At 35.0% G+C, this 27,681-nt stretch overlaps 1 protein-coding gene across 2 annotated transcripts in view; it reads left to right on the top strand.

The window, feature by feature from the left end:
- The window catches only part of LOC129279396 (synaptic vesicle 2-related protein-like), a 37,511-nt gene extending 12,401 nt beyond the window's left edge, over positions 1-25,110 (top strand). Inside the window, exons 4-14 of one of the 2 annotated variants that reach the window (XM_054915489.2) lie at positions 1,061-1,185; positions 2,085-2,148; positions 4,927-5,052; positions 13,003-13,134; positions 13,406-13,482; positions 15,105-15,181; positions 16,012-16,110; positions 18,549-18,660; positions 20,056-20,137; positions 21,068-21,157; positions 22,262-25,110. In XM_054915489.2, the coding sequence (XP_054771464.2) occupies positions 1,061-1,185; positions 2,085-2,148; positions 4,927-5,052; positions 13,003-13,134; positions 13,406-13,482; positions 15,105-15,181; positions 16,012-16,110; positions 18,549-18,660; positions 20,056-20,137; positions 21,068-21,157; positions 22,262-22,378 (1,101 nt within the window). In that variant the 3' untranslated portion in view covers positions 22,379-25,110. The remainder of the gene's footprint in view (positions 1-1,060; positions 1,186-2,084; positions 2,149-4,926; positions 5,053-13,002; positions 13,135-13,405; positions 13,483-15,104; positions 15,182-16,011; positions 16,111-18,548; positions 18,661-20,055; positions 20,138-21,067; positions 21,158-22,261) is intronic. The other variant, XM_064111054.1, reaches the window with a different exon arrangement.
- The last annotated feature ends 2,571 nt before the right edge of the window (positions 25,111-27,681 follow it).

The following is a 27,681-nucleotide window of genomic DNA, read 5'->3' as shown; positions in this document are numbered from 1 at the left end:
GAATAAACAATTCATTCGAATTTAAATATTTGGTTTGTGACGTTGTATGCGAGCAGCTTTCGTACACATCATATGGTAAACAAATCAATGAATAGTCATTTTCTGGGAAAATTGAAAATGGTTATTATTGTACCTTCAGTATATGAATACACAAATCATTTCACAAGCGCTTCTAAAGAGAAAATAAAAAATAAGTCATCATGAACCATTAAAAAATTAAATTTATGCATGTTATATTACGTAGTATGGGGTAGGTGCTTGTTTATGACGTCACAAATCAAAAACATTAAATCCTTATAGCTTTTTTAATATTTAATGGATTTTCCTCAAACCTTCACCAATATCATAAAAATCAGAGCAATGTATCTAGAGAGGAAGCCTGTGTTTAGAGTTCTTGACAGCTTGACTTTCTTTGAAATTTACAATGATTCATTTGATTTATTTTTTTATTTTACCAATTAAGATACAGTGTAGTTCATGGATTATTTTGTCATAGTTTTATTTGGAAATTGTCCTTTCATTCCCTTATTATTCCAAAGCGTGCCAAGGATTTACAGGTGTATACTAAATGGACTTGTATACATGTTTTCACACAAATACCCTATAAGGCATATATGAGTGGGGCACATTGTTTATTAAATCACAAATGTGGAATATTCAATAGGGCACTACATTTGTTTTTTTGAAGGGGACAGTGAGGCCGATCAATAGGGCATCCAAATATTGGACTTGGATTATTTACATTACCCGGTACATGTATTTTCAAAGGGCATATATAATTAAAAAGAGAAAATGTTTGATATTTCAACATCACATAATCCACACTGCTACATGTACATGTACTTTATCAAATTATGTAATGCTGACGAGAATGCACAGGTATAACATTTTTTTACTTCATATTTTTAATTCATTGAAATGTATCATTTTTCGACGATTGGCGTACCATATTTGCGATCTACAAACATAGTATCCAAAAGTATGGTATGTCATATCTTTGTATGAAAACATATCAATACAGGTAATTTCTATCTCTTTCAATGTTTTTCTTTTCATCCAGACACTTGGTTTATGTTCATTCTACATTTTCTACTTCGGAGCTCTGAGTTCATTATCGCCCAATTATTTATGGCTTCTCTTCTTGCGAGGACTGGTCGGGTTCGGATTAGGAGGGGCATCTCAGGGGTATGCATGGTGTCTTTAAAAAGAAAATTTCATTTATTAACCACTCATTCTAGCAGCATAGGAAATACATTAGGGCCACCGGTGACATTTCCCCTCTTCACAGCCAAAATTACCCAAATTCCCCAAATTGAATGCTTTCTTGGGACCATCTTTTGTAGTGTCGCCCCCAGATCTTAAACGAAATTTGGAAAATATGTGGAAAATCACTATTCTACATCCAGCAGAATACTGATATTTACATACACCAATTAATTGCTTGTTACAACAAAGAAGGAGCACTTAAATAAAAGAAATATCTCCCAAATTTTCAGTAATTACCCCAATGCAAAAAAAAAATAATAATCCCTAGAAAATGAAAATATTTCCTACCTTGCATTCTAGTTTTGTTCATTGTTAAGTCATTCAAGTCATATTGTTTTTTTTTGTTACTTTATATTATATTGAAATGGAATAGGACCTTTCTTATTTTTATTTATAATGTCAGTCTTCTTTTTTTTTTAATTTGTATATTTTATTTTTACATCATAATCATTACATTGTTGAATATACTACATGTATGCCTCCATCATATGCATGTACATGTACATGTATATTTGGATCATTATCTGTGGAATTGATATTTTTCCCATGTAATGTTCTGAGGCGTGTGTTCCTATCATCAATTTGAAGAGGGTTTTATGAAACAATCATAATTCATTCATTCCTTTATTTTTTCATTGATTAATTAATTTGTTAATTGTAAACAAATTAGAACCAAGCAGCCACCTTATTACTGTAACAGTCCTATCTAACAAGCATGATTCCTGTTTCTTCAACATTTTTCATGAAATAAGACGACACACTTCTCACTTTCATTCATTTCCTATGTTTGTGTACCTTTGTTTGTTTGTTTTGTTTAGAGTTACAATTTTAGCAGAATTCTTACCCTCGAAGACAAGAGGCCTGTGTATTGCATTCCTCTCTGTGAGTAGAAATTGTTTAAGGCCTTCTCACTAGTCATAAGAATACAGGGTGCTACATATTGCTTTTTTGAAGCACTTGCCCGGTCAGGCTAGTAAATTTCTAAACAAATGGAATATACTTGACTGAACATACATGTATATTTTACTTCCCCCCCCCCAAAAAAAAAAAAAAAAATCCTTCAAAACAAAGGCTTTAAAGGAAACCAAAACCCAAGAAGAGAAGCAATTTTATTGGAAAGAGTAAAATGAGAGGAACAATTTAAAGCAAGTTTCATCAAAATTGGTTACGAAATAAGCAAGTTATGGACGTGTAAAAAGTCTTGTACTTTCTATGGGGATCCTCAAATTGGCAAACATGCTTCAAAATGGCTGATTTTGTGGACAGCTCTCCATTTGTTTTGTACACAAATTTTAAGATTTTTCCCTTGATTTTACATATTTCACATTATCTCCTCCTGACCTTGACATATGTGATGTGAATTATATTTTCCCATGACATATGCAATTTGAAAGATAATGAGGAAAATCTGAATATTTGTGTACAAAACAAATGGAGAGTTGTCCACAAAATCAGCCATTTTGAAGCACGTTTGCCAATTTGAGGATCCTCATAGAAAGTACATCAAGACTTTTTAAACCTCCATAACTTGCTTATTTCATAACCGATTTTGATGAAACTTTTTGTTTAATTGTTCCGCTCATTTTACTCTTTCCAATAAGATTGCTTCTCTCCTAGGGTTTTGGTTTCCTTTAACAACATTTTGTAAGTGCATGTCAGACCCGAAATTGCTCAAAAACGTGATTCCGTGTACAAAGTCAATGCAAATTTTGTTTTTCAACCAAAAATCATAGATGTATGATTATTTCTACTTTTTTTGGTTTAAATGGATTTATTTTATGCTATTTATGATCGCAGAAGGGTCCCTGACAAAGTTCATTGGAAAAAACAATAAAAAACAAAGGTTTGAAAAAACAAAGAAATACATAAGAATTTAAAAAACAAAATACATAAGAAATTAATTATGTTTTTGCAATTTTTTTGTAGATATTTGTTAGAAATGTAATAATTGATACTCCAACCAAAAATTAGCATTCTACTAGCTATATAAATTGAGTTAAAGGCAAAAACAAACACAAAAAACAAAATTTAGGGCAAATTTCATACGCTTATTTGCATAGTTAATTAATTAAAAATATTAAAAATTAATTTTTTAAAAATTTTACCATACAGTCTTGTAGTTTACATCCGGCTTTACGCGCGTGCAAATTTTCACAGCGATGGCGCGATCAGCGGCGGAGATCTGAGGGAGGGTCAAATTGACCACCCAGTATACTGGTCTGAAATAGCCCAGTTAAGATAGGGTTAAAGGACATATTATGGTTTGTATACCATTGTCTCTCATATTATAGTTAACATGTACTGATGTGCCTTGTTGAATTTTTCTTTTCAAAGGGATTTTATCTTGCCCGCCATGACCAAAATTATGGTCAATATGCAATCTAATCAATCTCCTCTCATATATTCTCATGTATTTTCTAGGGGCCCAAGGCATAAACAATAAAAAGGGGGAACAAATTTCTCACTCTATCTCCTGTATTTTTGCTTGTGAAATATGGGAAAACTTCATAAAATTGTATTTCTCTGTGAGAATTTTGCTTGCCCGATTTGGGGCAAGTAGTAGTTTTTGTCTTTACTTTAAACGCTTTCCCCGGGCAATCAGGCAAGCAGGTGCTTATGTTGCACCCTGTGTTAGTCATAGGGACTGCTAGAGATCCTACATGTACATTATATTTACAATGAACACAACCTGTTCATGGTATTTTTTTTTTAATATTTCATTGTTTCCTTTTGTCTAAATCACTTTTTTATTGTTATTTTTTCAATGGAATCATCAGCAAATTCTTCTGATCACAAACCCTAATAAATCAATGAATTTGATCGGTAATTAATTTGCATGAGATTTGTACATATGAAATCAGGTTTTTGAGCAATTTGGGGTTTGACATTCACTTGAATAATGTTGTGTACGGTAATTTTTGGAACTACCTTCCTGGATGTCACAATGTTGGTATTAAAAGCTACGTGATACCTGAAACAAGAAACTAAAGAAACGTTGCTGCGTGAGCATTTCATGTTAATGATTTATCTCACAATGCCCCCCCCCCCTCCCACTGACAAGATTGAAAGAAAGAAAACATCCAATCAGCACATGCTCTGTACAATAACTCTGGTCATGGTTTATTGGTTCTGACTAATTTTTCCAACAGAGGGTTGCGGGTTCAAATCCGACTCATGGCATGTTTTCCTTCCGCATGAAATTTACCCACATTGTGCACTCGTCCCATGTGAGGAGAATTGGTACCCGGCAGAATGAATTCCTGGAATGCTCTGAGCACTGCATATAGCAGCTCTAAGCAAAGCCAGGTTGACAGCTAGTAATTGCGCCATGGAACAATTAAATCTAGATAGATGGAGCTATACAAATGGCTATTATTATTATTATTTTTATTATTATTATTATCATTATTATTATTTTTATTATTATTATTATTATTATAACTAAGGAAATTCAAAACCTATCATGCACAAATAAATTTTTCATATTCGTAATCTTCTGTCCTCATTGATGTCTATCTTTTCAAATTCCCCAAAGATGTTGACTAGTTCTGTTGTGTGATTCAGGAATGTTTTACCATTTTGCCTCATTTTTGCTTCTTCGGTCCCATATATTGACATTTTTGTGATTGTTTCTCTTTTTGTACACGTACATGTATGTAGGTGTTTTGGGTAACGGGAGTATGCCTCCAGGTGGTGCTATCATTGATTGTAATGCCTTGGCTGGGATGGCGATACCTCATGTTCTTTTCATCCTTTCCACTCTTTTTCTTCTTTTTACTGCTGAAGGTAAGTAGTCAATAATCCAGTTCAATTTATTTTTTTTTAAGCTAAAAAAATCATATTGTAACAATTCATAAATATTGTGGTGTAACCGGGCTCTGTCGGGGTAGCGTTCTTCCGTCTTGCAGTCTCCAGAACCCGGTCCACGCTTCTCCTCACTTTGATATCTCCTTTTAGGCAGATTGCTCTCAAAAGTCTATTGTGCAACGTGATACACTCTCAAATATACCAAATCACCTGCTCACTCAACCCAAATCATGCAAATGAAGCAAATTGGGAGATATTCGGTATACAGTTCAACTGAATTTATTCAGAGCTTACATGTTACAACCGCACGCCACCATGGCTCCCAGCGAACTGACGTACTTCTCCAATAATAGCAAAGTATCACAACATAAATATATTGCCCTCTACGATCAATGACATATTGAGGTACAACATATGGACATACAATGTTCATGAATATGTAGGGGAAGGCGGGGTAAGTTGAGCATAAGGGCAAGTTGAGCCACCGCCCCCAGGCCAATAATGAATTAGTTAGACATTATGGTGGTGTCATGTATTGATGACCCATTACATAACCCTTAACCCCACAACATTGTTTTCAACTTTGAAACAAAAAGTACTTTTTTAGAGGGAAAATTACAAATTTCAGCCAAAAAAGTAAAAAAGGGTGTGAAATAGATAAGTGTTTTTTACACACACACTTCTTTACATATAATAAAGCATATGAACAACATTGTCAGTCCAGTTATGGATCTTCATTCTTGTCACAGTTTTTTACATGATGGATACATAAGAAATGTGTGGATGCGAAATTATCGCATTAAGTTCGGACTGGGGTAATAGTCTGGTCTGTTAGCGGAATTATGTGGACACGGTGGACAAAAGCATGATTTTTTCTCCAGACCTTTGTTTATGTATGAGAATTAAAAATGGGGTATGCTCCAAAAAATTTGGCTGCAGGAACAGTGAAAAAATGGGTGAAAATGTCAAAATTTATGAGTTTAGATTGGTCTGATATATAGACTAGCACTAGTGCAAAACTCAATTACAGTGCATTATTTTGCATTGGTTTAGTTCTTGAATTCAGACCCTTTTTGAACAAATATTCTGTTTGTCCTCACATCTCAATGCACTAAATATCTTAATGCAGATGCTAAACAAGCCGGAGGGTGGTGGTGGAGGGGGTTGAATGTTGGTGTGTATGTACATATTTTGGTCTTGGGGTAAAGATGTGCCATACACATTTTTTGCATGTGTTGGAAATTGTGTTGCCATGGTAACAGTGTATTATGGCAAAAATAAGGTACAAATCTTGCAGTTAGAACTACTTCCTCTGTTGTCATCCGATTCTCATGATATTTGGCACACACATTGGTCTTGAGGTGAAGATGTCTAAGACACATTTTTGTGTGTCTTTCAAAAATCTTGTTGCCATGGTAACAACATATTATTTGGTGAAAATTGGGAAAAAAATTACAATTCAAACTGCTTCATCAGTTTTAAATCAATTCTCATGAAATTTGACACACACATTGGTATTAGAGTAAAGATGTACAAGGCACTTTTTGTATGTGTTTCAGAAATTGCGTTGCCATGGTAACAACATATTATATGGCAAAATTTAGGTAAAAACCTTGCAATTTGAACAACTTCATCAGTTTTGAACCATTTCTCATGAAATTTGGCTCATACATTTGCCTTGAGGTAAAGATGTGCAGGAACCATTTTTTGTGTGCATTTGTCAGAGAGTATATTGCCATGGTAACCACATATGATAGCCAGAAATGCAGGAAAACTAATTGTGGATCAAACAACTTCCCCTTTTTTTAGTCAGTGCTCATAAAAGTTGGAAGAAATATTCATCTTTGGGTAAAGATTCATATCAAATTCTAAACTGCATTAAAATATATGAGTGTGGGGGTATTAATCACCTTCAGTAACATTTCTAGGTTTTGGGGGAGGAACGGGATTGGTCCTTAAAATCTGACATCAAAATAAAGGTTAAAGGGGGTGTCCATTAACACTCTTGAAATAACTATCCCCTCAAGGGCATAGGCTGGGGGTTCACTGGGTGAATGTGAAACCTTCCGCTGTGGCAAAGGAGTTCCAACACTGGCAAGCAAAACAAAATGTGTACCCCTTCTACTTTCAACGGCTGATTTTCCAAACCTTAGTTCCACCTCCCCAAGATGTGCATACCACTTCTATCTCCCCATGCTCAACCAGTCTACGCCTTTGCCCCTCAGGGGTCTTTGGATTTTAAAGCGAGACATTACTCCCTTTTTTTGGGGGGGGGGGGTCTTTAGAAAATGACCTCATAAAAGTAAAAGTTAAAGGATTATGACTAGGAACTTAACCCCCCCCCCTGAAAAAATAGGGGGCTGATATATTTTTTTAGCAGAAAAATGCCCCCCCCCCCCATTAAAAGGTAAGAAGAGTCATTTGAACTTCAGAGTTCAGACCGTTCATTTGATGTTTAATGCATTCTGCTTTGGTAAAAAATTGTTTACAGTAGCCAATTAATCATTGTTTATTTATATTCTCCTACTCAGTCTGTTATTCATATTCCATTCCTACTCTTTCTTTTTAACTAGATCACATCACTCTTGATTTTGAGCTTCACCATACAATCTTATGGTTCCTCTCTTCTTTTTTACCCTCTCTCTCTCTCTCCAAGTATATTTTTTCTGACATATTATAAAGTGTACCTTAATCATGCAACTAATTATAGAAATATATATATACAAAAATCTCTGCACTTGTTTTAGAAATTCACTTGCAAATCCATGACTCAATAACATACCATATCAAAAATATGCATATGTGCACAATAAATGTTTGCCTTCTATTTTCTTTCATTTAATTTTTTCAGTATATTTCTGTGACAGCCCCCTGCTTTATACATCCTACATCTCCAATTGTCAAAAAATGAATATTATGTTTCAGTAGCAAAATTGTTGGATGCAAGATCTGACTGTCACAAAAAATGCAAATAATTTTCCATTGGAGTAAGGACGGACGTATTCACTGTTCATTGAGCAAATGATGACTTTTATTTCTCTACATATATTCTAGTCATATCCCTTTCAGATGGTGGTAACTGCAGGAATGGGAAAACTCAGTGATATAACTAAAATTTTCACAGAGGATTTTCGGAAAAAAACTAAATCCATTTTTTTTTCAAGCAACAGTTATTCCATTCTGAATGCTGCAACTATGAATTTGATGCACCTTTACCAAAATATAATATCATGACAGCCATTTCTTCAATTATTTAAACTAGACATTAAATATAGCTAATAGTATTATTTAGGACAGAGTGTAGCCAAAATAGAGTTTAAAAGATTATGAAGAAAATAATAAATGTCATGGTATTATATTTCAGTGTAGGTGTAAGCATTCAAAATGGAATAATTGTTGCTAGATAATAATGATTTAAAATAGCAAAGAAAAATGTACTTAGAGAGGGAGAAAAAGAGGGGGGGGGAGAGGAAACAAAACAAGAAGGTATGGTAAAGCTCTAAAGTGCAAAAAAGTGCAAAAAGTGATGTAAGAAAGTCAGAGTAAGAACTGAAATGAACAAATACTGAGTAGGAGATAAATAAAACATTGATTAATTGGGCACCGGAAATGATCTTTTATCAAACCAGAATGTTTTAGGCTTTAAATTAATACGCTGAAGTGTAAAGGATTTTTCTTCCCCCCTTTTTTTTTTTTGGGGGGGGTTCAGTTCCTAGTTGTAATTATTTCCTTTTAATCTTTATGTGGCAATTTTCTAAAGGCCCCCCCCCCAAAAAAAAAAAAAATGGAAGGGGTGCTTTCTTTAAGAGTGTTTAAGTTCCTAATGGCCATGGCCTTTAACCTTCTATATTTTTATGTTGTCAGTTTTTAAGGACCTCCTCCGCCCCCCCCCCCCCAAAAAAAGAACCTATAAATGTTATTGAATGTTATTAATACCATGATTACCCTGCGCTATTTTATGATGTTAAAGGGGAATCCAACCCAAATAAACACTTGTTTTTAGAGGAAAAGGAAAAATCAGACAATAGGTCAAATTTTAAACAATATCAGACAAACCATAAGAAAGTTGTGAATATATAAAAGTTGTAAACATTGGTAATCACTATATACCCATGAAGACTTCAAATTGGCCGCATACGTGATGTCATAATGATGTAAGGGAAGGACCACTCTTCCATGTACAGAAATAATTAATTGACTAAAATGTCTTTTTCAAAAGTTTTACTTCAAATTGTATCTTTCTTTCATGAGGACATAAAACATTATACTAACAGGTTTATATTACGGCCCCAATGGAATTTAGGAGAAAACCAAAAATCAAAGTACAAGGCCAATGGGAAAGTTGTCCTTGTAGCCTCGCCCCTTGTCATAATTTACTTACCCATTGTCAATTTGAAATCTACATACTAGTAGCCTTAGGGATCTTAATTTTAAAGCAGCCATAACTTTATTTTGCTTGTCCGATTGCTTTCAAACTTTCACCATTCTTATTTTTCTCCTTTTCCACACAACATTTTATGACCAAGGCTGGATTCCCCTTTAACACTGAATATGAATCTTTACCAAAAATGAATATTTGTGTAAACTTTTCTGAGCACAGGCTGAAAACAGAGAAGTAGATTGATCCACAATTGATGAGTTTTCCCTGCATTTCTGGCTATATGTGGTTATCAAGGCAATGCACTCTCTGACAAATGCAAAAAAAAAAGGTTCTTGCACATCTTTATCTCAAGGCCAATGTGTGAGCCATATTTCATGCATGAGAATTGGTTTGAAACTGATGAAGTAGTTCAAATTGCAAGGTTTTTACCTAAATTTTGCCATATAATATGTTGTTACCATGGCAAAACAATTTATGAAACACACACAAAAAGTGCCTTGTACATCTTTACTTTAATACCAATGTGTGTGCCAAATTTCATGTGAATTGATTGAAAACTGATGAAGCAATTTGAATTGTAAGGTTTTTTTCCCAATTTTCACCAAATGTTATGTTGTTACCATGGCAACAAAATTTCCGAAAGACACACAAAAATGTGTCTTAGACATCTTCACCTCAAGACCAATGTGTGTGCCAAATTTCATGAGAATCTGATGAAAACAGAGGAAGTACTTCTAACTTCAAGATTTGTACCTTATTTTTGTCATAATACACTGTTACCATGGCAACACAATTTCCAACACATGCAAAAAATGTGTATGGCACATCTTTACCCCAAGACCAAAATATGTACATACACACCAACATTCAACCCCCTCCACCACCACCCTTCGGCTTGTTTAGCATCTGCATTCAGATATTTAGTGCATTGAGATGTGAGGACAAACAGAATATTTGTTCAAAAAGGGTCTGAATTCAAGAACTAAACCAATGCAAAATAATGCACTGTAATTGAGTTTTGCACTAGCGCTAGTCTATATATCAGACCAATCTAAACTCATAAATTCTGACATTTTCACCCATTTTTTTCACTGTTCCTGCAGCCAGATTTTTTGGAGCATACCCCATTTTTAATTCTCATACATAAACAAAGGTCTGGAGAAAAAATCATGCTTTTGTCCACCGTGTCCACAAGTAGGGTGTTTTTGACGCTAACAGACCGGACTATAAGTTGAGCCAGCAAACATGGGGCAAGTTGAGCCATGGTAATTCTTATGGTAATGTAAATGAAAACACAATCAAACCTTAAAAAGCCATCGATATGCAGGCAGAAAAGAGCAAATTCACATGACAGTTCTTTTACTTTTAGAGAATGTTAGTATTTTTAGAGAATTAGCAAACTTTGTGAAAAGAATTTAAATAAAAAATTGACATGCTGGTTCTTCCCGCATACATTTTGTACATAGTTTTTGTGGCTCAACTTACCCTCGAAGGTGGCACAACTTACCCCACAGATGGGGCAAGTTGTGCCACTTGACATCGTTTTTTTCAAAGGTCACAACGACTTTCAGTGTGGGGGTAGAAAGTTGAATATAGGTGAAAAAGATTTCCCAATAATCATATTTAAAGGCAAGGTACTTATTTCTACAATATTATTAGTCATATCAATTCTATCATGCAAAATGCAAAAAGTGTCACAACTTACCCCGCCTTCCCCTACATGTATTGTGATAAACTCTTTCAACTGTGTGTTAGTACATTAAAAGGGATTGTGACAAAGAGGTGTGATTGATTCGATCAACCATAACTATGGAAAACCAGCAACATCAACATCTAAAATTTTCTTGACAATTCAGTGTACTCCTCTTTGTTTACAGAAGGACATTGTGCTATTAATTTCCTGTAGGACAAAAATATGACAATGATAGATTTCCATATAGTTAACGTTGATTGGATCAATCGCAACTCTTTGTAAGACAGGGCCCAGGGATCAATTTGGTGTTTGTCCACCAACCATCAGTTTACTACAGAATCATGAATAACTGATAAATGATCCAGTATCAGTAGAATGTGGATGAAAAATCGATCATACGATTTTCAAATCTTGAAAGACGTGTTGTTTTCGCGCATCGCATGTGCGCAAAAACGCCCTTAACAGTGTGCTTTAACCCTAAATAGACTGGGCTATTTCAACGCCTAAGAAGACTGGGGGGGGGGGGGGGCTGATTCAGCCCCCCCTTATGATCTCGGCCGTTGACCGTGCGATCGCGACGAAAATTGGCACGTACATTACCCATGGCATTATCTACAAAACTATAATATCAAATTCTGCAAAAAATCTCATTGCTCATTAATTATGCTAATTTATGCATAAAATCATAAGTTTGCTCTAATTAATAAAATAATGCCCCTAAAATGCTCATTTTTGTTTCACATACTCTAGATAGGCATCTGATCAAATTTATTTTTTTTTAAATTCAACATCACATTTATTTTCTTATGTATTCTATTGTTTTCTTAATTTCTTATGTATTTCTTTGTTTTTTTACTTTTTGTTTTTTATTGTTTTTTCAATGGAAATTGTCAGGGACTTTATTTTGACCATAAAAAAGATAAAATCAATTGATATTAAGCAGTAAAAGGAAAAATAATGATACATATATAAATTTTGGCTAAAAGCACTATTTGCATTGGATTTGTACACAAATTCACGTTTTTTAGTAATTTTTGGTCTGCATGCACTTACGAAATGTTGCGTAATTTCAGAACCGCGTACCTGGGGGTCACAATTTTGGTCTCAAAAATTGCGCGAGACTTGAAAGTAAAAAGTCAGCGAGCGACGTGGTCAAAAAATTTTGCACGGCAGATTTATCGCGAAAAATGTTGAGGGGGGGGCTGAATCAGCCCCCCCCCAGTCTTTTTAGGGTTAAGTGCATTGCATAAGGGTGTTACTGCACCGTACAGCACCGATGCGGGTGCGTGAAAATGTTTTGTTTAAGGCGTTCTTGCACAAAATATGTAATAAGGTCATAGGTCACCAGAAGAATCAATGACCTATCTCAGATCAGCCCAATGTTAATTTTTTTCAGCAAGATTTTATTGTGACCCATGACAATAACTATATTGAACAAGTCATGAAAATAATATATAGTATTTAAGAGGGGCTGTTAATCTAGTTGCCTATTCCATGGCCCACTGTATATTATCCCGGCTTGAGCTCCAGTTGCTTAACAGCACTTGGAGCATTCAACTTGGAATTAATCGGCCAGCCAGGTGCCTCACTCACCTCACCTGGGTTGAGTGCAGCACAATGTGGGTGATTTTCATGCCAAATAAAAAAATGCAATGGCTAGGATTTGAACCTATGACCCTCTGATTGAAAGACAAGAGTCACAACCACAATACCCCACTTTATCAGTTTCTTATTAATGATTAATTAATTGTAGATGATAATAATACTAATAATAATGAAAATAATAATGATAGTAATAATAATGATTTAATAATAATGATAATAACAACTTTTTATAAACTTTGATTTATTTCAGTTTGTTCCCGAGAGCATCCTTTTCCAGCAGGGCACTGGAAATCTCGAGGGTGCCATGGCAACGCTTAAAGTGATATCTCAATTGAATGGGAGGCCGTTGCCTCCTGGGCGTCTCAAAAGCAATATTGAAATTGTAAGTCATTTTCAGATCAGCCTGTCTTCTTTAATGGTGTCCTTAAAGTTCTGGTGAATTTTCAAATTGCTTATGATTAAGATTTTTTCTGGCTTTCCTGAGATATCTTAAAATAAAATGTTTAGTTTGTGAGGTAGTTATAGTTATTTTTTTTATCCTAGAAAGATCACCTACTTAAAGATAACATGAGTTCTTTTAAAAGGCTATTTCTAATTATGAAAGTTGAATTTTGTATAATTTCATGTTTCATCTTGTCTATACTCTGACGTAGAAACCAAAAGGAAAGCTTGCAGAACTTTTTAAAACCAGAGATTTTACAGTATCCACCTTCATTTTATTACTTATATGGTAAGTAGCACACTAATATCCAAATGCTTTCGATGATTTGATAAAAAAAAACATGTAGTAGATTGAATAACACATCATCTATTATTTGCATCCAAGATAAAATTCTTAACTAGATCTGATATGTATCTATTACATAATTGTCTATTGTTCTTGTTATTGGGGAGCACAAAGGTAATAATTTAGGAAAACTATATAGGAGCTGTTATTTTTGCAAATATTGACACATTATAAGAACTTGTGCGTGTGTCCACAAAAGCAAAGCTTAGCTATTGAAAGCATTCTGTGTGGTGACCTACCCAAGATATCCACCAGCCAGACTGCAGAGCCCTGAGCAGATGAGCAAGATTTGTTCTAACCCCCGTCCAAGGGGACAAAACCAGATTTAAAACTTTGGAGTGATGATGATTGATGATTTGTCAGATTACATTGTCCTACAAATCCTTTGATGAAATGCTCGCTAGGGCCCGCCCCCTTCTTACAAAGAGTAACAATTGATCCGATCAACCTCAACTTTATGGAAATGTCATAATTTTTTTAACAGGAAATGGTCACAATGTCCTTTGTTAAAGGACAAGTCCACCCCAACAAAATGTTGATTTTAATAAAAAGAGAAAAATCCAACAAGCATAACACTGAAAATTTCATCAAAATCGGATGTGAAATAAGAATGTTATGATATTTCATAATTTCGCTAAATTTTACAAAACAGTTATATGCACATCCTGGTCTGTATGCAAATGAGGAGACTGATGACGTCATCCGCTCACTATTTCTTTTGTATTTTATTATATGAATTATTCTAATTTTCTTCTCATTGTCAGGTGAAACAACGAGTAATTCCTCACTGAACATGTGGAATTAGCATTTTTTAATATTATATGATTCAGTCAAGTTGGTCCTTATTGTGAAATCTGTAAAAAAAAAAATGAAATATTGTATAATTCTAACAATAAACAACAGAAGAAATAGTGAGTTAGGGACATCATCAACTGTCTCATTTGCATGTCGTCACTGATTTGTGCATATCACTATTTTGTGAAAAATAAGCGAAACTTTAAAATGCCATAACTTTCTTATTCTAAATCTGATTTTGATGAAACTTTCAGCATTATGCTAGTTTGATTATTCTCTATTAATTCAAATCAACATTTTTCTAGGGTGGACGTGACCTGTCACAGCGCGCCAAATTGACGCCTGTTGCCGTGGTTATCAACGCTGTTTTATTCATGAGTCCACTCTTTTAACCATTAGAAGTACACTGAATTAAAAAAAAAAAACAATGAATCTATGAATCTCCATAAAATCTAGAAAATCTTTTGAAGACACATGCAATTTAGATGTTGACATTGCTGGCTTTCCGTAGTTGTGATTGATTTGATCAATCATATTTCTTTGTAAAATGGGGCCCAGATATCCATTATGATGTGCAGGAAGACGGTGCCTTGTATTGAATTCACCTTCCTGAGAACTTTGTGCCTTGGTAACCGGAGTGCAGGCCATGTCTATGGCTGCGTGTGGACACTTTTTCTCATTTTCATCTCTCTGATGATATTAAAGTATCTCTAGAGTCTGTATGAATGTATTCTGAATAGATGCATTTTTTATTTTTTATTTCTTTGCAGGTTTTCTATGGCCTTTTTATACTATGGTATGGTTCTTATGGCCACTGAATTATTTTCATCGGGGAATACTTGCGCATGTGAGTCCAATTTCTATACATTCACAAAGATGTAATGATACAAATCTTGTGAACATGTCCTAAAATCCATCACGGCATGTGGTGTGAACCATTTATAATGGTCACACAGTTTGAAGCCATCAGGTTTAGGCGTTATTAATGTATTTTTATTTCTGCCTGTTACTAGTCTTCAGAAGGTGGTGCTGCACCAGCCCAAGTATGCTCAATCTCGAGATTTTAGCCCCATCTGCCCTCTTCGCGATTAATCTGGAGATTCAAGAAACCCCATCTCCACCATCGCAAGAAGAGCGATTCCTGCTCGAGCGAGGCATCGATGCATTATGGTCTGACGCTATGAATAAATAATCCAGAGTGCGTCTGCACCAGTGAATTAGCGGGCTAATTCGTAAAATAGCGCGCTATTTTGCAAATAATCCCAAGATGACTTGGGATTGCAATCTCGAGAATAATCCTACGCACTAGTGTGATAATTGCGTCTCCTTTACAAATAATCTTGAGATTGTTCAGATCGGGATAATTTGCCGGATCAGAAATAGTGCGCTAATTTTAAAACTCGGGCTGGTGCAGACGGCCCTTTTGAATGTTGGTGTTACTGGCTTTCCATAGATGTGGTTAATCGAATCAATCGCAGTTCTTTGTAAGATAGGCCCTGATGAAAGGATGCTCGCAGGATTCTTATAGGAAAGACCCATCCCTCACTTATGGTATTAAAAGTACTCAAATACAACACTGTATAAATGTTTTCCCTTTCACATCCCTCCTCTGCCAGATTCACTGAATTCTTTATTGCCTTTTTTTTGTAAAACTGTTTTCTTTTTCTTATATTTTAGCTGAACCTGAGGCAGCAATTGAGTGTTTTGCTGCTTGCAGATCACTTGATAAAAAAGGATATCTTCAAATTCTTGTCACATCCTTGGCAGAATACCCAGGTAATTAATGCATTGATTTGCATATCTATAATTCTACCAAATGGTTATTGGACCAAATAGTTGATGGATGGAATGGCATTAGACTAAATGAAGATAGACCATGTGGTGAGTGAACAAGTTGGCAGTGGAGGAATTGGCAACTTACCAAACAGTATACAGTGTATTATTATTGCTTAAAGGAGAATGAAACCCTTGAAACCAGCTGAATCCATATCAAAGAGAAAAATCAAAGAAACATATTGTTGAAAGTTTGAGGAAGATTAAATGAATAATAAGAAAGTTATGAGCATTTGAATATTGAGATCACTAGTGCCATGTAGATCCTCCCATCGGCAATGCGACCAAGATCCGTGATATCACACACATACAACTCCCTCATTACTTTAGTACTTATTTCACTTATATTCTCACTTTTATAGAGTCTATCACAAGGTGAGGTGTTCTCTGTATGAGATGACAAGTACAGAGGTTTCACAACATTATATCATTGATGAATCGTTTGTCATATGATTAGAATGAGCAAAAAGAGATGTTTTGGGGTATATTTTCAGTGTCCAAATGGGAGAGTTGTACGTGTGTGACATCACAGATCTTGGTCGCATTGCCAATGAGAGGATCTCCATAGCATTAGTGATCTCGACATTCAAATGCTCATAACTCTTTTATTGCTAGTCCTATTTTACTCAAAGTTTTGTTGATCTTATTCTTTGATTTTTCTGCTTTCACAAAAGCTAACTTGCTCCAAGAGTTTCATTCTCCTTTAAAGAGAAATTCCAGTAGTTGCAGTAAACACTGATTTCATGAGAAAGTCTGTAAAACCAGGCTTAATTGTCAGTATATCATCGAGGATCTAGATCTGGTACAGTTACATAAACTGAACTTTGTGAAATCTTGAAATCTACGCTGAATAATGTTCAGACTGAACTTCCCCAACACAGATAAGCGCACGTGGGACAGTGTATAATTATTGCTTTGAGCGTCGGGCCCGACGCTCTACCCGAATCCTGTGCTTATTTGCTGATTTCTCAGCAATTACACAATTTCTTCCAGAATCCTTTGGCACATGTGTTTTATTCATACAAACAGACACTTTGGTGGTCATTTCATTGGATTCTGTACGAACTCATTTTGATATCGTTACCAAAACTAGCATTTACCTTTAAGAACAAATCTACACCTATATGCAATGCTTATTTTATCACTTTCCAAATAATGTACCCTGTGTCCTTGCGATAAAATGAAAATTGTTCTTCAACCAGGCCCTGTCATTACTATTACCCCAGCTGTAGCTGGGCTGCCTAGGCGCCTTAATCATTGACAAATTTCTTCCTGCTATACATGTAGGTACCCATTCACCTCACCCAAAGAAAAACACGCCATGACTGGATCCGAACCAACGTCCCCCAGATTGGAAGACGAGAGTCATAAGCACTAGATCACAGCACCCTTCCAATTCTCGCTACCCCAAATAGGAACAAAAATCTCATAATGCGCGAGACGAGATAATTTTCACTCCGTCGGGTCGTCATCACCACTTCCGGTTCAGAGTCATGCTCGCGCGAGGTTCGCAATACTGAGTTTTCCACCACGCTGAAATCGATGCCAATCAGCGTAATATGTACAGATTATAATACTTTTTATCTAATTTGGTCAGTTTTGATTCCATTTGAATTATAAATAAAAATAAAAAATATATTTCACGAGAAAATGTGAAAGAGAGGGTTGTGATCACGAACTTTCCGAGCGAAAGCGACGTTGTGCATGACGGCACTGTTGATCTGAATGGCAAAACAGTGCATTGGACTTCCGATAAGGAAGTTGTAATACCGAAAAGCTATCCCATAATGCAATGCGCGTTACAGGGATTTTCCCGGATCTCGGTGAAATCGCTATTTGGGGTAGCGAGAATTGTGTCAAATTGCCTTTTACACCTAATATTTTGCTTCCAACACTGAAACTTTGGCCACATGACGTGACCATATTCCAGTGCTTATCAATGTCAACACTTTTTGGTTGTGTAATTAAACAACATTATTGTTGCAGATATTACATTATAATGCAAAGACTCTATGTAATGGTACCAAATTTTTGAAATTGCTCTTTTCCAAGTACATTTTGTTATACAGTGACAGCCAGGGGCGGATCCAGAATTTTCCAAAAAAGAGGGGGGAGGCTCATTTGTTCGGGAAAAAAAAATTGACTAGCCCCCCCCAAAAGGTCTTCATTCCCATTTAATGGTGATTTATTTCAGCAAAAATTTGATAAGCCAAAAAATGTCCTTACTTGCATATGCGCAACATATTCCTCTAACAAATATTTGTCATGGCTCTCAAAGGGGGGGGGGGGCATGCACCAGGTGTGCCCCTGCCTTGATCTGCCACTGGTGACAGCAAATGCTTCCAGAAATATATATTTAATTTATTTTTCACTTTTTGCAGGAAGCATTATGACATTCATAATTATTGAGTGGTTTGGAAGAAGAAAAACGATGAGCTTTGAATTATTAATCGGCAGTATATTCTCTTTCCTGCTCTTCCTATGCACATCAAGGTAAGTCAGGTACAGTGTGTCCAAGAAAAAAAATGCAATTTCAAAATCAAGTCACACAATTTTTTTCAAGTTTTGTAACAATTCTCTTCTCTTCCTTTCACTAAACATGCTATGAGATTGAGCTTATATTCACTATTGAGTTTCTGCACATATTTTACTCTGATATGCCTTAGTTTTATTGTTTGCCATATGTATCATATATGAATGATTCTCTACATACATGTATGTTGTCTCCCATAATAGATTGAATTCAAATTTCACTCTGTATATAAGTGTCAAACAGATTATCCATTTTTTTCAATTTATATAACTCTCTAAAATGGATTTTCTTTTTTCTGTGTTTCAGTGTGTGAATTATTCTTAATTGAGATATATCAAACTTTATAAAGGTGATTGTAAAATGTATTTATTGGATATAGCCAGTTGCACATTCACATGTCATTCCTTTCTTGATTTGCCTGCTCTCAGATCCCTTACCAAAAGACAGAGCTGTGTTTTTCACATAGGAATCCCACGTCATCTCAAACCCTCACATTCACCTTACACAGAACAATAGGCAGAGATAGATGAATACGCTTTAAACTTTGATTACCCCGGCTATAACTTGAGTTACCACATTTATCAGCAGTGCATTCAAGGAACTAGTTCTAAGAGGTACCTGTTTAAATAACCTGGGTCAAGTGCAGCACAGTGTGGATAAATTTCTTGGCTGTGATTTGAACGGTTTACTTCCAATTCATCTACTAGTCTACTATCCTTCAGTCTACCATCAGTTCGTCCACTATCCACATGGTCTAATTGCCAATTTGTCCACTCACCATTTCGTCTAATAACCCGTTGGTCCAATAGCCCTTTAGTCCATATACCATTTGGTCTAATTGGACTAAGTGTTAATTGTGTAAAATGAATGAAAATGAAATGGATATTAGACCAACTGGTTATGAGATGATATGGTCATACTAATGAAATGGTGATTAGACGAAGTGATGATTGGAACAAATGGTTATTGGACCAAATGGTTGTTAGACATAATGTTGATAGATAGAATGGCATATTAGACTATTAATGAAAGTAGACTATGTGGTGAGTGGGCGAGTTGGCAGTAGACGAATTGGCAATTTACCAATTCGAACCCACAGCAATCTGTTTGAAAGAAGAGAGTTAGCAGGCCTTTGAATCCAGCTGTAGTGCTGTACATGCATTTAGCATAAATATTTTGCAGCAGTTTTTCCCCACATACATGTACCCCATTGTGTTCTGTATGATGAATGTTAGAAGTATTGAAAAGACGCTTTCAGGATTTCTGTATGAAAGTCCTGCCTTTGACTTTTAATCCTATTTAACACTGCTTTGCCCTTAAACTAACATTTCATTTTCAATTATCTTATTTTTCAGTAATATACAAATGATCTTCATCTTCGTAGTCCGAGCAATGATAGCTGGCTCCTTCCAAACGCTATATGTTTATACACCAGAGGTATGCATTATGAAAAAAAAATCATTACATCTTGTATATCCAAATTTACTAGCCCATCAATGTAGCAGATCCTTTCCATTAGGATTAATGAATTTTTTTTGTTATATTTGTAGTAAGATAATTATCGGGGTTTAATCCAAGATTTTTATAAATGCTGAATATTAAAAATTCATTGAAATACTTGTAGGTCAATAACAAAAGTTTTAAAGAAAATATAAGATGAAGAGGCACAAAATCTGGCTTGATAATTATACTGAAGACCCCCCCCCCCCCTCCATGTGTACAAGGAATATAAAGTTACAAAGCTTAACCCTACATGTAGCTCAGGCTGTTTGAATTGCATAGCATTGGGGGGGGGGAGCTTCCCCCCCCCTCAGATCTCGGATGTTGCCCATGACGTAATCGTCACAATTCTATTGTCAATTGTACCAAAATTATTCAAATTTAGTTTTTATTACTCAAGTGTGATAATTACTGCACAAAATAATAATTTGGCTGTAAATCTTTAAATATTTTGGTCTGGACACTCTTCTTTGGATTATTATCAAATGTATATTTAAAAAAATGGCAATATAAATTCTTTTTCTTTTGTATTTTATTGTTATTAAAATTTATTGTGTATTTTTGTTTTTTACTTTATGTTTTTCATTGTTTTTTTATGGAAATTGTCAGCAACACTATTTCAGTCACGAATAACGTGAAATCTATTGCTTTTAATCAGTAAAAATAACATTGGTTACATACAGAATTTGCATTGGACTTTGGACATGAAATCACGTTGTTGAGCAATTTGGGGTGGGGGGCCGCTGTATAGGGTTAATACATAACTGCTAAAATGAAATGAAGTAGATTTGTTACAAATAATTTCTTTGCTATGTATGTGAAAGAATAAACAGAATCCCTATCTAAAATTTCCCTTTTCTTTGTCAGGTTTATCCAACCCATGTGAGAGCATTAAGCCTTGGTGTGTGTGTGTCGTCATCAAGAATAGGGGCCATTCTTACTCCATTTGTAGCACAGGTGAGTAAAACCACAGTGAAGGAAATTATAATAATAATAATAGTGATAAAGGGTATTTGTTTAGCGCACGTATCCACCTTGATAGGTGCTCGAGGTGCTTCTATTTTTACCCATGCTAAGCTAGTCTACCGATTCCAGTGCTCACAGCTTTGTAAGAAATTACTTCCTGCTGGTACCCATTTACCTCACCTGGTTGAGTGCAGCACGTTGTGGATAGATTTCTTGCTGAAGGAAAACATGCCATGGCTGAGAATCAACGTCCTTCAGATTGAAAGACGAGAGTCTTAACCACTAGACCACATGCCCCCGTGCGTTTAACCAATGTGCAGAACCAAGGGTGATTGGCCTTGATAGGTCTTTGGCAGTTGCTAATCCCCTATATCCACTGCATGTTGGTTCTACCCTTTCTTCTGTCATTACATGTATATTGATTTGTTAATGTATTGATTGTTCTTTTTATTGTTTATATTGTATGTTGTATAATTGTACATTTTTAATGGATGTTAATAAAGTGTAATGAATTGAATTGAGTCTTTAGATGTGGGCAATATTGTTCTTTTAAAGGTGATGTATGTGATGTTCCCCAAAAGAGGAGTCGGTCAATATTATCATTATTTCCTACAACTAGATACATTGTAATGCATAATTCAGGCTATTGTTTTGAATAATTTATATGACTGTTCGCTTGGTGACACAACATTTGCTCCGGTCTTAATATTTCAGAGGGAATAGCATTAGAGTGAGGATTGTAATAGAGTTTTTGTTTCAGAATAACGTCAAGATAAGGATTAGGATTTATTCAGTTTTTGGAGGTTATGTTTTAATGTTTGGCTTGACGCGCAGATTTTCCATCGAAGGAAATGTCATGGAACCATTTGCTTGTCACTACTTCTGATTCCAGGTCATTCATTATAAACTCAATGAAGTAATCCTGTGCTAAATAATTGTGACGTAAATTGCTACCCCAGTCATCGAAACCTGACTTGCCCACACACAACGTATGCATGCCCTTTCTCAACTCCCCGGGGAGCATCCCAACTTGTATTTTCAAACTCAATTGCTAGGCATACTACATTCATGTTTTTTTTTTTTTTTTTTTTCCAGGTAATGATAAAAACATCTGTGCTGACGGCCATAGGTGTGTACGCAAGCTTCTGCCTCCTCTCTTGCCTAGTGTCATTGTTTCTACCCATTGAAACAAAAGGAAAGATTCTCAAATAATATATGAAAACATCTTGTCCCATATTCTCAAGTCAGGATTAATGTAAACTCAGGTCTAAAGTTGCGGTTTATTTATCGATAACCATTTGTGATATAAATCTCACAAATTATTGACTACTCCGCTGGAAAGTTCAGGTCGGATCCCGGTTTGTTTACTTTTCATCCCATTTCATGTCATAGTGAAACAGGGGCTTCTCCGGGTAAAGGACCGCTGATCCCATTGTTCTCCTTTGAAATGAAAACGTATTTTTGTGTATGTTCTTGAAATTATGAAGAAGGGGTGATTTAGTTCGTAAAATTTTATTTGAAATGCAAAAATGGGAGTGGTTTTAAAGGTTAATTTGTAGCCATTTTCGTGTAAAAAATAAAAAGGGGGGGTGTCAAAATTGTGAAAAATTATTTAAAACTTCAGGGGAAAGGGGGTACTTTATGACTGTGGGTACGATCATGCATTATGCCGTTGAATAGGAAGTGACGCCAGTGGGGACATCTCTTGAAGGATTTCATGGAAGTTGTCAACAGTGACTTAAAACTGTCCGCTCCTCTCACAATTTGAGTTAAATCCTTGGCCGAAAAGCACTGGTTTATGGCTGTGACTGTAATGGTACGTAGTAGTAGTAGTAGTAGTAAATCCAAAGTTTTTAATCCGGTTTTGTCCATGTGAATAGTATGATGTCAAGGTCAGTGGTCAGTTCCTTAGACCCTCATTTCAGGGTTTTGTGAGGCACACCCCATCAAAATATAATTTGAGTGCCCCCCCCCTCCCTGGCCCTCCTGGGTAAGTCACCAGGATAGGTTCTCTATAATTAACAAAAACAGTAATTTAGATATGAAACAAGCACAATTATAAAATTAGCTTAGATGAAAGAGTAATTCTTCTTTATACTGTCAAAATTTTGTTAAGTTAAATGGAAAACAATTTTGTAAAGCAAGTTTTTGCGGATTGCTTGGAAGTTAAAGTGAGATTGCAAAATGTGCACATCTCATGCTCAAAGGAATCCTAAACCTCAAATGTTGGTTTCTCTTTATTTGTTTGAAGCTCTTGCTTATTTTCTTCTCCGATGAATCAAGAACTTTGTGGGTTATTATTGATCAATTTTGACAAGTAATGTATCATTTTAATTTCTTTTATTTTTATCAAACTTAATAAAAATCTTTAAAAAATCATTTTCGGCAACCTATCTTTGGTTTTGGGGTGACTGTTAATTACTCGTCTTACTTCGCACAAATTGTTTGTTTGTTTTTTTACTCTCAGTTTTTACACTCTAGTTTCAAATTTAGTATAGGCATTAATAGTTATTATTTTTAAAATAGTGAATTTGATAATTAGCGCTCTAAATACACATTTGTTGTGTTTGATTTCTACTGATAACCCCTATAATTATAATATCAAGTGCAATTCCTCAGCTGTATAAAGCTGTGAAATTTATTGCACTAATTATGTGTAGAGTGATCTTGCATTATAATTGTGTACACAGTGTTGATTCTATATTACTGAAATAGTTTTGAAACTCAATGTGGAATCATTATGATGTGCAGTAATATTATCATTGTTTTCTAATTAACTTAAATTTGAACATGTATTTGATAACTTTTATCTGTCGCTTCTTTGATATCTCCATTTTATATTATGAATTTTGATATTTGTTGACCAAAATTGAAGACTGAATGTATACATCAGACACGGGTGGGTTAAAAGACCATTACGAGTACAGATATCAATTGTCTTTCTCTGTCTATAAAACATTTTTAATAAGCCAGTGTTAGAAGGCCACCACATTAAATCTGAACATTCCAAGTATAAAACAGCCAGCTTCTGAAGTCTTTCTAGACATTGTTGTGTCTGTGCATGAACGCCCTTTTTAGCAAACATTTTCGTGCACCGCATTGGCGCAGAAACACCTTTACCCGAATTACTTATGTAAATAAGGGAATTTTTGTGCCCATGCAATGTGTGAAAGTGTGGTGTGAAGGCTGTTCTTGCACCAAAACGACAGTATATCTAAAAAACACCCCCGCCCCCGCATAAAAAGGTCAAAGTATTCTTTCAAACTTTCACCTGTATGCTTCTCTGTAAAAACAATTCCCATATTGGTTGGATTCATCTTTACACAAATGTGGGAACTTTTCCAGTCACTAGCCATATCTATCTAGTATGAAAAATGATCAAAGCTCAGATGTCATGCTTGTAAAATTAGATTTCAATATTTATAAATATTATTTAATAGAATAAAAATAGTTGACACTGACAGGCTGGGAAAAAAGTACTGCAAAGCGAAAAAGCTGGGAAATCTTTTACACGTTTGTATTCCTAACATGAAGTTAAGCTACATAATTCACTGCACTGGCGTAAATCCTTGCGTGACACCTATTGTTCAGGGGGATGGAACAATAGATAATTCCCCCCCCAAAAAAAAAAAAAAAAAAAAAAATAGGTGTGATGCAATGATTTACGCCAGTGGTTCGCTGTACCTCATATGAGAATAAGTCACACCTCATAAAACAAAGTACATGTACAGCAGTATTAATTGATGTGACTTGCTCCAAGATAATATTATTTTAGGGGCACTAACCTTTGTAATACCTCATATGGCTTTGTATGTTAACATATCCTCCTATATCATAATGATTAGATGAGATTTATATTTATATATAATTCTAGTATTTAAATTATTTTGTAATAAAATTGGGACTATATGGCATGTAATAAATAATTGCTGTATTGACTCTGTCATTGATCTCTGTTTGTTTTTTTTATGGTAAAGTTTGCAAAGAAAGGAAATGGGTGCAAAGGAGGAGGAAAGAGGATGAGGAAGGAGGAGAAGGAGAAGAAAAGAAGAAGATGGAGAAGAAGAGGAGTCGGAGAAGAAGAAGAGAAGGAGGAGGAGAAGAAGAAGGAGGAGATCGAAGGATGAGGGGGAGAAGAAGAAGAAAGAGGAGAAGATGAAGGAGGAGGAGAAAATGAAGAAGAGGAGTAGAAGAAGAAAAGAAAGAGGAATTAGAGAAAGGGGGAGAAGAAGAAAGAAAAAGGGGAAGGAGGAGAAGGAATTATTTGTACTTGATATGTGCACTTCAGATAAAGGGAGAAAGAAAGGAAAAGAATATGAATGAAAGAAATAAAACGTTAAATGGATGAGTAAGAGAGAGAAAGAGCATGTGGATCATGCAGGGTCTGGTGTAGGTTTTTCAAGGGAAAATGCGCTCTGTATATATAGACCGGGTGCATGCATGATAAGATTTTATTCACTCGATCTATCTTGCGGTACGAGAGTACAACATATAAAGTAAATAAAAAACAAACATATGAATACATTCATACATGTATCTACACATTTTGCAGTATATTTACACAAGAAAACAAACTGGTCATTTCATTAGCCTACCACCACGAAGGAGATGTAATAATAAAAATGTATTACGCACGTCTTGATTATCGATTTAACTGGTAGGGGAAAGCCAAATTTCCATCTGTTACAACTGAGGAGATAATGATTAAAAAAAAACAGGAATTTATTTACATGCATGCCCAAGTGTGTGTTTTCATCGTGCACTGTCAAAATAGTCTGCTATGCAGACTCTGAATGGCTCGTGAAGTGGGATCTGCAGCTGGTTTGCGAAGCAAACCAGCCTGAAAGGGCGAGCGAAGCGAGCCATTTCAGAGTCTGCTTCTTCTTTGGAAATCTTGTTCCCACGGTCAAAATAAGTCCCACCCACCCAACATTTCAGAGAGCTTTCATTGGATAACTTCATCTGTCTGTAAACCAAATTTTATGACCACTGAGGAGTATAGATAATCCCCTACTTCAACCACAGAGCCATGAGCAGGGTTATTATGTAATACCCTCGCTCAGGCCATCAGACAGTGTTTACATATGACATTCCACTGAGCAGCTGCATGTATGGCCAAAACCTTGCTCCATGGCCCAAAATAGTGGATGGTTTTATCATAGCTCTATATATATATTCAATTCAATTCAATCTTTATTTCGCAAATAGGATAAAAATACAAGGAAACATCAAATAATGTGATTAGATAATAAAAATAAATTGCGTGGCTTCCCATGAAGGTAATAAGAAACATGTGAGGCTCGCCAAAACATAGTAAAAACAAAACCACATTAATACAAAACAGAATATCATATCATTATAGTTAATAGTGTATATAAAAAGGAGAAAAAAACACGAGTTGAGGGGGGTAGATACGTTACAAGTATGCATTGATATCATGTGTGAGAATTAATAATAATTTACTAGAAAATTTGAATACTGTTTTCTAAAAGAATATATAAATTGTGAATTAGTTATTATTTGGGGAATCTCATTCCATTGTTTGGGACCTACATAACTCAGCTTCGTGACTATAGACCATAAATGAAATTTATTGGAAGAACGGGTATTATGGTTATGAACTTGATTATTGCATTGAAAAATATCTGAAAACTACATGGGTAACAACTACCTCTTCTTGAACTTATAGATAAATATTGTGAGTTCTCGCTTATTAAATAAAGGTGCGGATGGTGCTATTAGAATAGGTAATTATTCTTAAACATTTCTTTTGAATATTGAGTCCAATTTATATGAGGTTACATTGGTATTGCAATATTTTAAATAAGAGAAAATCATGGAATGGTATAAAGTTATCAGATTTTTATGAAGCAAACTAAGCTTAAGTTTGTAAATTAAACCAGTATTCCTTAAAACATTTATCATACCCAAAATATCAAACTCAAAAACACCATTCTCATAAAATTCAGAACTTAAATATTAAATATGATAGTTTACAAAATGAAAATCTTAAATTTCACGATTGTAAGTTTGTAAACTATCATACTTTTAATCAAACAGGATAGCTATGTTTTATTTTGTTCCTGTTTGGAATTAACTTCTAACCATAGTTTCTTGATTGGACCTTGTATTTGTAGTCACTTCTCCATGCTACTGTATTCAACCTGTTTTACTGTTATGTTAGCTCAGTTTGATATTAATTAGCCTTAATTAGCCTTGTGTAAGTTGTCATGCCCAGCAACATTCGTTCACCTTTGTATTAAAAGTGTTTTTATGCCAGCCATAATGTATGTGATAATCAGGTACTTTCAAACTCAAAAGTATGCTGAATGAAAATGTTGGCAATTTTTTTATATAAACCTAAATCGGATCTATTTGATTTAAATCTGATTTTTTTAAATTTCAATCTGATTTTTTCTAACAATTTTTTTTTAACAAAGTGCAAACACCCAAAATATAACCCTTCACACTGACATCAATTTTAAAATTACGCATTTCACCACCAAAATTATTCT

Source organism: Lytechinus pictus, chromosome 16 (assembly GCF_037042905.1).
Source record: "Lytechinus pictus isolate F3 Inbred chromosome 16, Lp3.0, whole genome shotgun sequence".
NCBI lineage: Eukaryota > Metazoa > Echinodermata > Echinoidea > Temnopleuroida > Toxopneustidae > Lytechinus > Lytechinus pictus.
The sequence above is the reverse complement of the archived record's forward strand: the minus strand, read 5'-3'. Positions and strand labels throughout refer to the sequence as shown.